This window comes from Dipodomys merriami, unplaced genomic scaffold (genome assembly GCF_024711535.1).
Source record: "Dipodomys merriami isolate MVZ:Mamm:240054 unplaced genomic scaffold, mDipMer1.0.p SCAF_26, whole genome shotgun sequence".
Lineage (NCBI taxonomy): Eukaryota > Metazoa > Chordata > Mammalia > Rodentia > Heteromyidae > Dipodomys > Dipodomys merriami.
In genome coordinates this window covers 6774921-6792456 of record NW_027204048.1, presented here as the reverse complement: position 1 = coordinate 6792456, position 17536 = coordinate 6774921, and the positions used below count along the sequence as shown (strand labels likewise).

Sequence of the window (17536 nt, the reverse complement as noted above, 5' to 3'; positions counted from 1 at the left end):
CTTGACTCATACATATACTAGATATTACAAATAAGGGAAACCATGGGACCTATGTTTCTTTGGGCCTGGCTTACTTCACTTAATATAATTTTTTCCAAGTTTTTCCATTTCCTAACAAATGGGGCAATGTCATTCTTTCTGATGGAGGCATAGAATTCCATTGTGTATATATACCACATTTTCTTGATCCATTCATCTACTGAGGGGCATCTGGGTTGGTTCCATATCTTAGCTATGGTAAATAATGCTGCAATAAACATAGTTGTGCTTGGTGCAAACACTTGGGTTCCAAGAGAAATCTTCTCATGGAAATCAGATTGCTCCCTTTAAAGGATGACAAAGGTAACAACTCTCTGGAACCTAATGAACTAAAATTGAGGTAATGACCAACCTGGCCACACTTTTACACTATGACAGCCTGTGTCAGATGCCTCTAATTCTTCCTCCACTTAAACCTAATGCTCATGCATGTGCACTAAAGACAGATAAAGATGAACTGAAGTCTCATGCCATGCCTATACTATCTCATCTCCTTTTTCAGTCGTATTTCCTTCTTAATAAACTTGACAATTGATTGTGAAATCACTACATTTGAGGCCTAAATTCTTCTCCTGCGGGATGCTAGGATTGAGGTTGATTAGATATGCTGGATTTCCTGTAAAAAGATGATCTCTCTGGCTCCCAGATGCAGCCTGAGCATTATAAGTAGTTATTGTTAGTGTGTGTGTGTGTGTGTGTGTGTGTGTGTGTGTGTGTGTGTGTGTGTGTTCTGTCCTGCACAGCTCTATTCTTTTTTTTTTTTTTTTTTTTTTTTTTTTTTTAAATTTTTTTTATTGTAGAGATACTATACAGAGGGTTACAGTTACATGAGTGAGGTAATGAGTACACTTCCACTTCCTCTTGAACATTGTTACCCCCTCCATTGTTTTCCCCCTACCATCCCCTCCCTCCCTCCCTTCCCCAAGGTTCTTTTTTTTTTTTTTTTTTTGATCGTGATTAAGTGATTACTTAATTTCCGGAAATTCACAGTATTGTGGAATAATGATGCTCATTTAAAGTCACAAGTTCATTCTAACTTTCCTGGAGCAAATTGTCTATCACAGTCTGTAATATATAACGGTGCTCATATGTTATATACCATATATGTGATCAGCAGCATGGGGATATTTAGTAGTGGTTCAACCAGATGAGTGGGAGTTCTTTGTTTCTTAAGTCCTGTTAGTTTTGTCATATCACCTAACATTTTGGATTCATCATCCACTTATCAGGGAGACCATGTACTGTTTGTCTCTTCGTTCTTGGCTTACCTCGCTCAACATGATTCCTTCTAGCTCCATCCATTTCCCTGCAAATGCCATTATTTTGTCATTTCTAATGGCTGCATAATATTCCATTGTGTATAGATACCACAATTTTTGGATCCATTCATCTGTGGTGGGGCATCTAGGTTGTTTCCATATCCTAGCTATTGCGAACAGTGCTGCAATAAACATGGAGGTGCACGTGTCCTTGTATATTGGTTCCTGTTGTTCAGGGTAGATGCCTAGAAGTGGTATGACTGGGTCGTAAGGGAGGTCAATCTTTAGCTTTCTAAGGACCCTCCAGACTGCTTTCCAAAGTGGTTGTATGAGTGTACATTCCCACCAGCAGTGTAATAGCGTTCCTCGTTCTCCACATCCCCTCCAGCATTTGTCGTTGGCTGATTTGTGGATGTGGGACATTCTGACTGGGGTAAGGTGGTATCTCAGGGTTGTCTTTATTTGCATTTCCTTCACCACCAGGGATGATGAACATTTCCTCATGTGTTTCTTTGCCATTTTTATTTCTTCATTTGAGAAGTCCCTCTTTAGTTCCCTTGCCCATTTAGTAATTGGTGTGTTGGGTTTGGGAGGGATTAGTTTCTTGAGTTCCCTGTATATACAGGATGTTAACCCCTTGTCTGATATATTGCTGGTAAATATTTTTTCCCAATTAGTTGGTTGTCTTTCTAGCTTGGTTGCGATAGCTTTATCTGTGCAGAAGCTTTTTATTTTAAGGTAGTCCCATTTGTCGAGTCTCTCTCCAATTTGTTGTGACCCTGGGACTCTGTTCAGGAAGTTCCTTCCTGTGCCTATTAGTTCAAGTGTCTCTCCTACTCTGTCCTGCAGTAGTTTCAGAGATTCAGGTTTAATGTTAAGGTCTTTAATCCATTTTGAGTTGATGTTGGTGCATGGTGATAGGCTGGGGTCCACTTTTAGTTTTCTGCATGTGGCTGCCCAGTTTTCCCAGCACCAGCGGTTGAAGAGGCTGTGTTTCTTCCATTGTATGTCTTTGGCTCCTTTGTCGAATATCAGCTGGCTGTAGGCCTGTGGATTTATTTCTGGATCTTCTATTCTGTTCCATTGGTCTTCGGGTCTGTTTTTGTGCCAGTACCATGCTGTCTTTGTTATTATAGCTCTGTAGTAGAGTTTGAAGTTCGGCATGGATAGCCCTCCCATATTGTCTTTATCCCCTAGAATTGTTTTGGCTATTCTAGGTCTTTTGTTGTTCCATATGAATTTTTGGACTGTTTTCTGTATTTCAGTGATGTACGTCATTGGGATTTTAATAGGAATTGCGTTGAATTTGTATATTAGTTTTGGAAGTATTACCATCTTTACTATATTAAGTCGGCCTATCCAGGAGCATGGGAGGTCTTTCCATTTCCTAGTGTCTTCTGCAATTTCTTTCTTTAACTTTTTATAGTTCTCATTAAATAGTTCTTTTACATCTTTGGTTAGGTTAATTCCTAAATATTTTATTTTTCGGGAGGTTATTGTGAATGGGGTTGCTCCCTTTATTTCCCTCTCTTCCTGTACATTATCAGTGTATAGGAAGGCAACTGATTTTTGTGGGTTTATTTTGTATCCTGCTATTTTGCCAAAGTGATTTATGATTTCTAAGAGTTTGGGGATGGAGTTTTTGGGATCGTGGAGGTATAGTATCATGTCGTCTGCAAAAAGGGATAGTTTAACTTCTTCTTTTCCTATGAGGATCCCTTTAATATCTTTTTCTTGCCTTATTGCCCTGGCTAAGGGTTCTAGGACTATATTGAAGAGGAGTGGAGACAGTGGGCATCCTTGCCTTGTTCCTGATTTTAGGAGAATTGGTTGTAGCTTTTCCCCATTAAGTATAATATTGGCTATTGGTCTGTCATAAATGGCTTTTATTGTTTTTAGAAATGTTCCTTCTATTCCTATTTTCTCCAGAGCTTTTAGCATGAATGAATGTTGAATTTTGTCAAAGGCCTTTTCTGCATCTGTAGCGATAATCATGTGATTCTTGACCTTGGCTCTGTTGATATGTTGGATTACATTTATTGACTTACGTATGTTAAACCATCCCTGTGTCTCTGGGATGAAGCCTACCTGGTCATAGTGAATTATTTTTTTTATGTGTTTCTGGATTCTGTTAGCTAGAATCTTGTTAAGGATCTTTGCATCTGTGTTCATCAAGGAGATTGGCCTGTAATTCTCCTTTTTGGTTGGGTCTTTGCCTGGTTTGGGGATGAGTGTGATATTGGCTTCGTAGAATGAGTTTGGGATAGCTCCTTCCTTCTCTGTTTCTCTGAAGAGCTTGAGGAGTATGGGTATTAGTTCTTGTTTAAAGGTCTTATAGAATTCTGCTGTGAATCCATCTGGTCCTGGGCTTTTTTTTGTTGGAAGACTTTTGATAGCTTCCTGTATCTCATTATAGGATATTGGCTTATTTAATTGGTTAACTTCTTCTTTGCTCAGTTTGGGCAACTTGTATTTCTCTAAAAATGCATCCATTTCTGCCCGATTTTCTTCCTTTAGAGAGTATAGCTTTTGAAAGTAGTCTGTTAGAATTGTTTGGATATCTTGGGTACGTGTGGTGATGTTTCCCGTGGCATCCCTAATCCTATTAATATGGGTTTCCTCTCTTCTTTTTTTAATTAATCTAGCCAATGGGCCATCAATTTTGTTTATTTTTTCAAAGAACCAGCTTTTTGTTTGGTTTATTTTGGTTATGGTTTTCTGATTTTCTAATTGGTTAATCTCTGCTTTTAATTTGGTTATCTGGCTTCTTCTAGTAGCTTTAGGTTCCATTTTTTCCTGTTTTTCTAGCTGTTTTAATTGCAACATGAGGTTATTTACTTGGTCTGTCTCCATTCTCTTGATGTGGGCACTGAGGGCAATAAATTTGCCCCTCAGGACTGCTTTTGCTGTGTCCCACAAGTTTCTTTGTGAGGTGTTTTCATTTTCATTGAGTTGTAGGAAGTGCTTTATTTCTTCTCTGATCTCTTCTGTTATCCAGGCATTGTTAAGGAGTGTGCTGTTCAATTTCCATGTATTGGAGAAATTTCTGCGGTATGCTTTGTTATTGAGAGCTAGCTTGATTCCACTGTGGTCAGATAGGATACAGGGGATTATGTCGATCCCTTTGTATTTGCTTAAGTTCCTTGCATGAACTATGATATGGTCTATTTTGGAGAAAGTTCCGTGAGCTGCTGAGAAGAATGTGTACTGTGTTGTTTTAGGGTGAAATACTCGGTAGATGTCAGTTAATTCCGCTTGAAGTATGGCCTCTCTTAATTCGGTAGCTTCTTTGCCAATCCTCTGGTTGGTAGACCTGTCCTTTGGTGAGAGTGGTGTGTTAAAGTCTCCTAGTATTATCGTATTGGGATCTATTTTATTCTGTAAGTTTGAGAGCATTTGTTTGACATATCTGGGTGCACCAATATTTGGGGCATATAAGTTGATGATGGTTATATCCTCCTCTTGGATTGTTCCCTTTATTAATATGTAGTGTCCGTCCTTGTCTTTCTGTACTGATTTTAATGAAAAGTTTATTTTGTCAGATATCAGGATAGCTACACCTGCTTTCTTACTGGGGGCGTTTGATTGGTAGATCCTTTTCCACCCCTTCACTCTGAGTTTGTTTGTATGTTTGGCTGAGAGGTGGGTCTCCTGAAGGCAACAGATGGATGGGTCTTGTTTTCTTATCCAGTCCTCAGTTCGTTTTCTTTTAATTGGCGAATTCAGCCCATTTATATTAAGAGAAAGTATAGAGAGATGCATTGTTGTCCCTGCCATTCCGTTTTCCTAAGTTTTTCTTTTTTCCTTTCCTCCTGTGCTTGCTCAGTTAGACTTTGAGTAATGCCTGTTTGGGGCAGGCCCCAGTTCCTGGCTGCTTTCTTCAGGTTGTGTCCCCCCTCTTAGAATTCTTTGTAATGCTGGCTTAATGTTTATGTATTCATTTAGTTTTTCTTTGCTATTAAAAGTTTTCAGTTCTCCATCAAATGTGAATGCTAGCTTTGCCGGGTAGATCAGTCTGGGTTGGCAGTTATTGGCTCTCAGGGCTCGTATGGTGCTTTCCCAGGCTTTTCTTGCATTCATTGTTTGTGTGGAGAGATCTGCAGTAATTCTTATTTTTTTCCCATTGTAGTATAGCTCCTTCTTCATTTTTGCTGCATGCAGGATTGTTTCCTTATTATTCAGATCTATCATTTTTACTATAATGTGTCTAGAAGTGTTTCTCCTGGGGTCTTGCTTGTTGGGTGTTCGATAAGCTTTTGTGATGTAGTTAAGATGGTCGTTTTTGAGGTGGGGAAAATTTTCATTGATTATCTTGTTAAATAGGTGTTGCATTCCCTTGCTCTGGAATTCCTCACCTTCGTCCACTCCAATTATGCGAAGGTTAAATTTTTTAGCATTATCTGCTTGCTCTTGAATATCCCTTTGGTTTAATTTGAGTAATTTTTCCATATCTGTCACTTTTTGGTCCAGTTGGTGTATTCTGTCTTCTGTATCTGACACTCGACCTTCCATTTCATTCACTCTGTTGACAGTGGCTTCTATTGTGGTTTGCATGGAGGAAATGGATCCCTTTATGGATTCAATGTTGGTTCTCAGAGTACTGATCTCACCTCTCAATGAGGTATGCATTACCTCTAATTTGGCGTTTATCTCACTTCTTATTGAGGTTTGTGCAGCTTCTATTTTTGCATGCATCTCTTGTTTGATACCCTGTATCTCTTTGGATAGTTCATCCTTGTGCTCTTTCAATTTCTGATAAATTTCTCGCTTTATTTCTTGAGTCATTGCCTCCAGCAACCCTTGGAAGTAGCCTTTGTCTTCCATTCCTGCTTTGCTCCCACTGGGGCTCTCCCCTGTGTGGCTGCTGGCTTTTGAGGTGAGCTTGCTGTCCTGGGTGGTAGTAAACCTTGTGATTTTTCTCTGTGATTTTCGCATGGAGGTTCAGGAGACTGCTCTTCAATTTTGTTTTGGTGTGTCTGTCTTTGCTTGGTTGCTGATTCTGTATTGGTAGAGAGAGTCTGTGCCTGATCTGGGTTCTGTTGGGAGCCTATTTCCAGCTGCTATTCTGACTTACTTAGGATTCTCAGCTCTCTGCTGTAGATTGCTGACAGTTCCCGCCTTTGGAAGGGTTGAGCAGCCTAGACTGCTTGTGTTTGCTCCTACGGGTGCTCTTGTGAAGAACAGATGCTCTGGATGCACTCTCCCAAATGCTGGAGTCTGCTATGGGCTCCTGATGTGTTTTTGTTTATTTGTTTTGGGCTGGTTGTGGGCTTGAACTCTAGGTTTGGGTGCTGTCCCTCAGCTTTTCAGCTCAAGGCTGGCACCCTACCGTTTGAGCCACAGCACCACTTCTGACCCTTTTTGCTTTTGTGATGCTGAGGAATCAGATCCAGGGCCTCATACATCCAAGACTATCACTCTATTGCTGAGCCGCCTTAACAGTCTGAGCTCCTGCTTACTATCAGGTGCTGGCAGCCTGTGTTGCCCAATTCCCAGTCTAGGGTATATGGGTGGAGTTTTGGTGGGGTTTGGGCTTCTCTTGTCCTGGGCCTCCAGGTCTTTTGTTGTCACAGGCGTGCTTCCCGGGGGAGTGTTGTTTCCTGGTTTTCTCCCCTCTGTTGAGGCGTATGCTCAGCTTTTTACTTCAATTGGGAGGAGTTGGTTGTGTTGTTCAGGTGCCGGATCCCCGGGCTTGGTTCCGGCCCCAGCCTGGAGCGCGCTTGTTAGGCCTGTGCTGATGTGTATACCCCCTAGGTTATACAGCCTGGGGGACACAGTTCAAATTTCTTCTACTGTTGGTAGTCTTGACCCAGGGGCGCTGTTCCTGGCTTGGGCATTTAAGCTCCCTTCCAGGGGTGCTCTTGCTCTAGCCTGGCCAGCTGAGTGTGCTCCACGGGCTGGTGGAGCTCTCAAACAGTTCCCAGTTTTAGTGGGTCCTGTGGTCCGGGTGCTGGGGTAGGGAGTCTAGGTCAGGGTCTGGGGATTCCCTCCAGCTCTGGTCTCCCTTGAGGGATACACTTCCCCTGTGGGGTACTCACCCTGGAGCTGGTTGTTTCTGTGTGGTGTAGGTCGTCAGTTGTTGTTGCAATCCGGGCTGGGTTGGGCGGTGGTGGCTCTGTGTGATTCTTTTCTGTCTCTGCCTCTGTCGAAGCTGTTGGGTCAAGAGTGTCCACGCTCAGGCAGCTTCTTCTCGGTACCTCTGGGGCCCAAGTGACCCCGCCGGGTTGTTGCGATCGTGATCGGGCGGGCGGGTGGTCTGCAGACAGGACCCTTTGTCGCGCCGAGCCGCTTTGGCGGGATGGAACCTCTCTGCTCGGGTGGAGAGTGCTGGATCGTTGCAATCGCGATCCGGCGGGCCGCGTGGTCTGCCGCAGGTCCTTTTGTCACTCTGCTGATGCCGAGCGACTTTGGCGGGATGGAGCCTCTCTGCTCGGGTGGAGAGTGAGGGGTGGGGGTGGGATCCTCGTGGAGACTCCCGGCTGGTAGGTTTCTCTGTTCCTGGTGATCTGCTGTTCTGCAAACCAGTACCAGATGTTCTGAAAGTGGCCCCCTGTGTCTCTGCTGTTTCTCTGGGGCTCCCACAGCCCCCGCCGGGCCGGCTGGCCGGCGGCTTGCTGCCGCGCGGCCAGTAAAGGTTGGGGGAGGGGTCTTCGCTTTTCTCTGTTTTGAAATTCTTTTCCTCTTTCTTTTTTGTTATTCTCCGCCTCTGGTTTTTCTCTGAGTGTTCGTCTTTTTGTTGTTGTCGGTCTCTTGGGGAGATTAAGCGTTGGAACTCGAACTCTCTTTTTGGTTGGAGAGAGCTGTGGCGTTTCCCTACTGCCCCGTCGCCATCTTGGTCCCCCCTCCTCAATTTATTTTTTGAATGCATTGATAATATTGTGTTTGACCTCGGGGCCTCACTCTTATAAATCAAGGTGCTCTGCCATTGAGCTACACCTCCAATTCTTTTTTTGCCTTTGTCCCTGTTTTTTTTTTAATTGGTTGTGGGTCTTGAACCCTGGGCCTGGGTGCTGTCCTTGAGCTCTTCAGCTCAAAGCAAGCACTCTACCACAGCAAAACTTTCGGTTTTCTGGTGGTTAATAGGATTCTGGTGGTTAATAGGAGATGAGTCTCAGGGACGTTACTGCCTGGGCTGGCTTTGAACCTCGATCCTCAGATCTCAGCCTCCTGAGTAGCCAGATTATAGACATGAGCCACCGGCGCCCGTGCCTTTTTCCTTTTTGAGATGTGTTCTTATTCACCTGCTGGCCTGGACTGTGGTCCTCCTACTGTGCTTCCCCTGCAGCTTGGATGACAAGTGTGCCCCACTGGGCCCAGCCATCGAGTGCGATGGAGTCTCAAACTTCATGCCCAGGTTGGCCTTGAACTTCTGTTCCTCCCATCTTTGCCTAGGATTATAGGTGTGAGATGCCGTGCTCAGCTTTCAATGAATTTATTGATCAGGTATTTTTTCTGATTCAGCGACTGTCTCCTTGAATCTCTAATATAATCAAGGGGAATGGAAGGGAATCACTGCTTTTTTGGCATTAGTCAGGAACCTTCAATTGATTTCTTTCAGGGAGTGCTGCTGAGAATAATGTTGAGTATCAACCCCCTGGAGAACCTGAAGCTGTATATCAGCAGCCGGCCCCCACTGGTGGTCTTCATGATCAGTGTGAGTGCCATGGCCATCGCCTTCCTGACCCTGGGCTACTTCTTCAAGATCAAGGAGATCAAGTCACCAGGCATGGCAGAGGTACTGTGTCCTTCCCTTCTCAGACTGACCATACCCACTGCACAGGGACACCTTTTGGCTACGTACACAGCTGTTTACATAGAGCTCTGTCCCCCATCTCCCATGACACCTGTTCAGAACAAAACCCTTAATAATGATTCTGGGTGAAGTGATAGGTGGGTGCATTTGGAGAGCTTGCTGTAGTCTCCATCCAGAGGCTCATTACTGTTTTCTTTCTTTCTTTTTTTTTTTTTTTTTTTGGTCGGTTGTAGAGCTTGAACTCTGGGCCTGAGCGCTGTCCCTCAGCTCTTCAGCTCAAAGCGAGCGCTCTACCACTTGAGCTACAGTGCCACTTCTGGTTTTCTGGTGGTTTATTGGAGATAAGAGTCTCACAGACTTTACTGCCCCGGCTGGCTTTGGATCGTGATCCTCAGAACTCAGTTTCTTGAGTAGCTAGAATTATAGGCGTGAGCCACCAGTGCCTGGCTTGTCCTGCAGCTTTTTAACTCAAGGCTTGTGCTCTACCACAAGCCGAGCCACAGCTCTGCTTCTGGCTTTTTTTTGGTGGTTAATTGGAAATAAGGGTTTCAAGGGCTTTCCTGCCTGTGCTGGCTTTGAACGGAGGTCCTCAGATGTCAGCCTCCTGAGCAGCTTGGATTATAGGCCTGAGCCACTGGCAGCCCTGGCTTTGCTCTGCCATTCCTCCAAGATCATGGGCTATCTCGGTGGCAGTGACAGTCTTTCCATGTGAATCTGATACAGTTAGGCTGTAACTTTTTTCTACCATGAAATCCTTTCAAAGGGTTTCTTATCAGAACTATATTGGCTGGCTTAATTCTACCTCTCTTTTGAACCTTGGGAAACCTTAAAATGTGTACAGGCAGACTTTACCCATATAGGGCTGATTGACCATTCTGGGCATGTGCAGAACTGTACATTGTTGTTTTCTTGCAGCGCTGGAGTCATGTGGTACCTTTGACCACAGCAGTGGTTGGTATGTCACCTGGACTGTCCCACAGTGCTCCCTGTGGCTTAGCACAGCCCCTGCTCTGCAGGGGAGCAGTACTGAGGCTGCAGAACCTGGCATAGGATTTCTAAGGGCTATAGGAGAGGGAGTGGTTCAGGACTTGATGTTCTTTTCTTACTGTTTCCACCCTAGAGTAGAGAGCCCAAGTTCCTCTGGGCCTCACTGTGCTCATGTCTGCACTATGGACTGCTCAGTTTCTGTCAGGGAAATTTAATCGCTGCAGCCACTCCACAGTCTTTAAATGTCACATACTTGGGGACTAATGTTCTAATGACAGATCACTTGGCCCTTGGGGATTATTTAGGTGGCATTTTTAAGTACTGTTAGTGGAGTTAGAAGTACCTCTTAGCTTGTCTTTGCATTCAACCATGTTTTCCATACTCTGTAAAGGGCCAGCACAAGCTCTCCTTTGTTTCCCTGTTGCATTAATGTAGGCCCAGGGAGTCCTTAATTGTGTTAGTATTTATTTAATTAGGACAGAATTAGCCTTATGTGTTTTCTAAAACTAGCCTAAGATTTAAGTCATCCATTTAGGCAGTGCTAGAAGGTTGAGGATGTAGCTCAGCGGTGGTACACCTGCCTAGCATGTGCAGCACCCTAGGCCCTGCTCAGCACAACAAACAGGTGAATGTATGGATGAATGAAAACATCTGGTGCCCTCCCCTATGGAATTGTTTCTGTAAACCTGTGACTAGGGGGACAAGGAGTGCTAGGAGTGTTCGCTTTTCTCACTGTAGGAAGAAGATTCAGGGTGTATGACCTGCAGACTTGTATAAGTAGCCTCATCTTCAAAATGAATAATTGTAGCTGATATATGCATCATGTTCATGATTTTCATTATGTTACTCCTTTTGTTAACACTTCCATGTTTGATTCCCAGGTTAGGCAGGTTTTTCTCTAAAGTATAATATGCTGGATTCAAAATAACCATTATCCTGAAGTCTGCTGTCATGGCATGTTTAAAACCTCATGCCAAGGGAGAAAACTGGGAGAAAATGAGGAAGGGGGTAGCACTGTTCAAAAAGAAATATACTCAGGAGAGGAAGAGGGCTGCAGTGCTGGCGGTGAGCGAGCGGAGCGGCGTGACAGGATGAATCTGAATTACCCAGAACAGAAAGTTGTGACTGTGGGACAGTTCACAATCGGTTTGATCCACGGACATCAGGTCATTCCGTGGGGAGACATGGCCAGCCTGGCCCTGCTGCAGAGGCAGTTCGATGTGGACATTCTTATCTCAGGACACACTCACAAATTTGAAGCATTTGAGCATGAAAATAAATTCTACATTAACCCAGGTTCTGCCACTGGGGCATATAATGCCTTGGAAACAAATATTACTCCATCGTTTGTGTTGATGGACATCCAGGCTTCCACAGTGGTCACATATGTCTATCAGCTAATTGGAGATGACGTGAAAGTAGAAAGAATTGAATACAAAAAATCTTAAAACTAGTCTGTCTTGATTTTTTCATTACCCTGTTCAAATCAAGCAATTAAACAAGAATCACATAACTGTATCCCTTTTATATTTAGCAGTAAAATGTAATACATCTTCTGTTACTACTTCCTCTAATCTTCTTAGAAACTGTAGTTAGTTTGCAGTATAGACTTTCTATTTTAAAAAGTCCACCTCACAGTAAATGGTTGTATGTTAAGAAAAAGTTATTCTTGTAAATATCTTCAAAGTTGGCATTTGGACCTTATTTTACAACCAGTGCATGAACAGAAAGAATATAGACTTTCTGTGTATATTTTTCTCTTCTCCAGTAATAAATGTTTACTTTTCATGTAAAAAAAATATACTCAGTATCTGACTTACGTAACTGTAACTCCTGTGTACATCACCTTTACAATGAAAACTTTTAAAGAAAGGGAATCAAAACAAAACACCCAATGTGGATGATAGTTTCCAGAGAGATAAATGACTAGGAGTGTCACACTACTTGCAGTGCCAAGGGGGTCTTGTATTTGGTGTGACAGAATTGTGATTCAGAATCGTGATTTTCCACGTGAGCTGGTGGCACACCAGGCGGGGCCCACCCCCATGCGGAGAGGACCTTGGGATTGCTCATGTTTCTTTCTCTTTATTTTCCCTTCTCTGAAGGACTGGAATACTTTCCTGCTGAGGTTTAATGATTTGGACTTGTGTGTATCAGAAAATGAGACATTGAAGCATCTATCCAATGACACCACAACTCCAGAGAGCACAGTGACCAGTGGGCAGGCCCGAGTGTCCACCCAGGCTCCACAGGCCCTGGAAGACTCAGGCCCAGTCAACATCTCAGTGGCTATTACCCTAACCCTGGACCCGCTCCGACCCTTTGGAGGGTACTCGCGCAATGTCACCCACTTGTACTCCACCATCCTGGGCCATCAGATTGGACTTTCAGGTATGTGGCCACTTCCTTTCTGAGTCTGGTGCCAGTTGTGGGTAGACTGCACCCACCTCCCCCGCCCTCCCAGTCCTCATGTGCTGCTCTTGCTGTAGAGACAGGTGGGGCTGTCTTCAAGTCCTTTCCTCATCTGGTGCTCCTCTGCTCCACACAGCTCAGGGTGAAGACTCCTGAGAATGGGAGTGGAGGGACTGCTGCAGCCCCTGAGGCATTCACCTCCCTCACCTGGCCTGGGACATTCTGGGTTGCAACCTAGCAAGGGGATGGGGTGCTAGGAGGAGAAACTGAGACCTGAAGGGCCTCTTCAGCCTTAACACAGTTGACTATAGATGAATACAAATTTGAACTGCATGAGTCTAGTGATACTTGGAATTAAAAAAAAAAAAAAAAAACCTTTTTATTTGTGGTACTGAAAAAAATAGATGAGTCATATATAGCCTTGAAGTATCAAAAAGTAATTTAAAAGGCATGTCATGGCTGCATCAAAGGTATGTAGATAGTGGTTGTTAAAAAGTCACTCACTGCTGTAAGACATGCGTATCTACAGTAAGATATCTAAAATGCAGGGCTAGGCACGGTGGACATGCCTGTCTGGAATCCCAGCAACTCAGGAGACAGAGATTGAGAGGGTTTCAGTTGGAGGCCAGCCCAGGCAGAGTGTGAGATCCTATTCCACACCCAGTGGAATGCCTTGCCCTGCAAGGGCGAGACAAGTTTAGGGGGTGCATAGCACACAAGCAGAGCTTGACCTGCTGTCAAAGGAAATGTAAGCAGAGGTAGAGGTGTAGGACCCGAGCCAAGTTATGAATGCTGGTGATGTTCTTCATACCATTTCCTGCTGCCACGGGTGGGATGGAGGCCAGTGTGCGTACTGGAGGACCTGCCTGAAGAGCCATGTGCGGGAGGGGCTGGGTGCAGTAGTGCTCCTGTGTCACCCCTGTGATTGGGGAGGAGGTTGGAGTGGAGTCCAGCCTGGGCAGTACAGTAAGACTTTTGTCCCAAAAAACCCTAAAGCTGGAATGGAAATGGAAATGCATAATGTGACACTGAGTGTTGCTGTCTGGCAGATTGTGCATCGCAGTAAAAAGCGATCACACAGTTGTCATGACACACAACACACAACACACCATATCATGTAACACAGTACAACACCTAAGAGCAAGCAGCACATGTGTCAATACATAAACATGTTGGCCACATATACCATGCATGTAGCACATATAGCAAATATGTAGCACAAACATGTAATGTCTAACAACATAAATATAATACATCTTGTATCTGCATATAACAGGCACAGCATTCACATGCAGTATAATATGCTTGTAATATACATAGCATATACACACAGCAAGCAATATGTGTAATATCAACAAACAACACATACATGTAATGACATAAACACATAGCACACATGCCACATATCAACTGTGACACACAGCACATGCAACATGTGCAGTACACATAGCAACATACAACACAAACACATGTAATAGATGACACACGAAACATACATGTAACACATGTAGCACACACATCACACACTAGCATGCAGAGTGACTGTGGACTGGTCCCTGCCAGGCCTCCAGTCAGCTGTGAGCAAGCTGTAAGGAAATTTCTGAGGGAGTCAGAAGTTGTACTTGGATTTTCCACTGGGGGTTGACATTCATGTGGCTCCACTGTAATTGTTTTTACAGACTTACTGCTTATACTCTGGTTCGTTCTGTTGGAGTTTTCAGCATGTTCTACAAATGTTCTGCCATGTATCTACTTTACCCTTGTTCTAAGTGCTGGACAGGCGTGTGCTTGCTAGGCTGCAACTTTCCTGCCCCCATGGCCAGCTTAGTGCTGCTCGCCTCCAGGAGAGCTAGAAAAACCTGAGATCAGGTCTCATCCCCCTGGGTTTGGAGATGTAGAAGAGACATAAATAGTATGAGTTAACATCTGTTGGACACTTAAAATAGTCCCTGCACAAAGGAACCGCTACATAAATGCTTGTTAAGTAATCACCTGTAGACCAGCTAGCACCACACTGGCAGTGTTGAGCCGTGGTGGACCACAGTGATCAGGAGAGACCTGGGAAAGCCATGGAAGGCTTCCTGTGGCCTGGCCTGGCCTGGACTGTTTGAAATCCTTAAGGGAGTTGTGGGGGCCTGCCCATCTCCTTTGGGAGGAGAGCCACACCCATGGTGATAAGGACATGGGAGGCTTCTGGGCTTCCACGTGGCGTGGACCTTCACCCTGTTCTCTCCCTCTCTCTCCCTCTCCCTCTTCCTCTTAATCTCTCTCTCTCTCCTTCCCTACCTCCCCTTCACCCTCCTCCTCCTTTCCTCTCTCCATTTTCCTCTCTCTCCATTTTCTTGTCTTTTCCCTTCTATTTCCCATTCTCCTCCCCTTCCTCTCTCCTTTTTCCTTTTTTGTGCTGGTCCTGGGGCTTGAACCAAAGGCCTGAGTGCTGTCCTTGAGCTTTTTTGCTCATGGCTAGTGCTCTACCACTTGAGCCCCAGCTCCACTTCCAGACTTTTTGGTAGTTAATTGGAGATGAGTCTCATGGACTTTCCTGCCTGGGCTGGCTTTGAACTGTGATCCTCAGATCTCAGCCTCCTGAGTAGTTGGGATTACAGGCGCGAGCACAGTCTCCTGGTGTAAGTAGACCTTTCTCTTCTAACCATGGCCTCAGAGCACACTGGTCTAGTTGAAGTGTCATTGTCTGCAAGCCCCATGGCCTGTCCTGAGTGTGTAAGATGGTGTGGCCCTCCCTTTGTACAGTCAGAGTGGAGCCGTATGTATAGAAGCAGATTGGAAGTGGGAAGAGGACTGGACAGTGCTGTTGTCACCTACCCAGGCCTTCCTTCCACCTCAGATTTTGCCTGGCTCTTCCCCTCTGTGACTGCTCAGAGGCAGGTTGGATGCCAGGGACAATGGTGGATCCTTCTGCTTGCTTCCTCACCGAGCACTGGTTTTCTCTCTCACAGGCAGGGAGGCCCATGAGGAGATAAATATAACCTTTACCCTGCCTGCAGCCTGGAGCTCCGATGACTGTGCCCTTCATGGCCATTGTGAGCAAGTGGTGTTCACAGCCTGCATGACGCTCACGGCCTCCCCCAGCGTCTTCCCAGTCACCGTGTAAGTCGTCAGGCACACGACGGTTGTGTGCGGGGATGGGACAGCCATGCTTGTGTCAGGAGTCCTAGGTGGCATTTCCTACCAGAGTAGAAAGAAAATGTCATGCAGAGAAAAATGGAATGCTAATCCTCCAGCCAGAGTGGTCCTTAGCAGCCTAAAGTAAATGTTTTGTGCATTTCCACTATTTGCAGTGTTAGGTTTTAAATCTAGAGTACATATTACGCCTTACTTATTTTTGCTTGTACTGAGGCTTGAATTCAGGGCTTTGTGCTCTCACTTGGCTTTTTTTGATTGAGGTTGGTGCTCTACCATTTGAGCCACATCTCTACTTCTGGTTGTTTTGGTGGTTAATTGGAGATAAGAGCCTCACAGACTTTTCTTCCAGGGCTGACTTGGAACCACTAACCTTAGATCTCAGTCCCCTGGGATTACAACTATGAGCCATTGGTACTCCAGATATTGGGTTTTTCTTTGTCAGCGACTATTTCTCAGTCCTGCTTCAGGTTTTGTGTTGTTCTCTCACTTTCTTTTTCTCTCTTTTCTTTGCTATTTATTTGCTTATTTGTTTATTTTTTTCTTGCTAGTCCTGGGGCCTGGGACTCAGGGCCTGGGCACTATCTCTGAGCTTTTATTCAAGGCTAGCACTCTACCACTTGAGCCACAGTGCCACTTCCAGCGTTTTCTGTGTATGTGGTACTGAGGAATTGCCTAGCGTGCACGAAGCATGCACTACTACTAAGCCACATTCCATGCCCTGCTTACTTATTTTGAGACAGGTCTTCACTAGGTTGGCCTTGATCTTTTGATCCTACTCTAGCCTCCAGAATAGCAGTGTCTGTGAGTGCATGCACATCATCCGCTCCCAGCTAAGGATTTATTTTCCTTTTTCTTTTCTCTCTGTATAAGAAAGTGGTTCTAAAAAATACATGAGATACATAGTAACAGCCTACTTAAAGGAATTCTATGGTGAATCTTTGTAAGGTAAGAATTACCTTAGGATTTATCTTATTTATGGTTTTGCCAGTCTCAACCATGTCACCTAGTCTTCAACCCAGCTGGAATTCTAGTTAGCCAAGTCGAAACTAATTCAAGGATGTAATGTGGCCTTCACCCAAAGTTCAAATTAAACTTGATTTGCTGTGTAAGGCCTGTTGTAGGAGTTTGTACACAAATTGATGATTTAGGCAGCTGAAGGAAATAGTTGAAGAAGAGGAAGCAGGCCTTGTTTACCCTCATACGAGAGGATTGTGGTGGACTCTGAAGGAAGTGTCCATACTTAGTAAGGATCCAGGAGGTTGCACACCCCGACCTTTGTTACATGATTGTTAAGCAACAGCAGTCATTTCTCTGACTAAACACATACTCATTCCAAAGGATCATGTTACTAGAAACATTTTCTTTCTCTCTGTGGCTTGCTCTGTGCAGTTTTTGGCCAGATGCAAGGCTGGAGAGCTCAGGTCAGTGTCTTGGTCACAGAACACATCTCCCCCTCTCTTCCTTCTGCAGCCAGCCCCCTCATTGTGTTCCTGACACGTATAGCAACGCCACCCTCTGGTATAAGATCTTCACTACTGCCAGAGATGCCAACACAAAGTATGCGCAAGACTACAACCCTTTTTGGTGTTACAAGGGAGCCATTGGGAAAGTCTACCATGCTTTAAATCCCAAGCTCACAGTGATCATTCCAGATGTAAGTTTGTCTGTGTGTCTGTGTGTGTCTGTGTGCCAGACAGAGATTTCTGGAACTTTGATTTTTTTTTTGTTTTTTTGGGTCTGGTCATGGGGCCTGAACTCTGGGCCTGGGCGCTGTCCCTCAGCTCTTCAGCTCAAGGCTAGCTCTCTACCACTTGAGCCACAGCGCCACTTCCGGCTTTTTTCTTTTTGCTTATGTGGTGCTGGCTGAGGAATTGAACCCAGGGCCTCTGGCATGCAAGGCAAGCGCTCTACCACTGAGCCACCTTCCCAGCCCCTCTGGAAC

The 17536-nt window shown here is 44.7% G+C and overlaps 1 protein-coding gene across 2 annotated transcripts in view; it reads left to right on the top strand.

The window, feature by feature from the left end:
• Positions 1-17536, top strand: part of Tmem248 (transmembrane protein 248) — a 37375-nt gene that overhangs the window by 17502 nt on the left and 2337 nt on the right. For both annotated transcript variants that reach the window (XM_070035609.1, XM_070035610.1), the window contains exons 2-5: positions 8857-9033; positions 12144-12429; positions 15408-15558; positions 17065-17248. In XM_070035609.1, coding sequence (XP_069891710.1) covers positions 8857-9033; positions 12144-12429; positions 15408-15558; positions 17065-17248 — 798 coding nt within the window. The remainder of the gene's footprint in view (positions 1-8856; positions 9034-12143; positions 12430-15407; positions 15559-17064; positions 17249-17536) is intronic.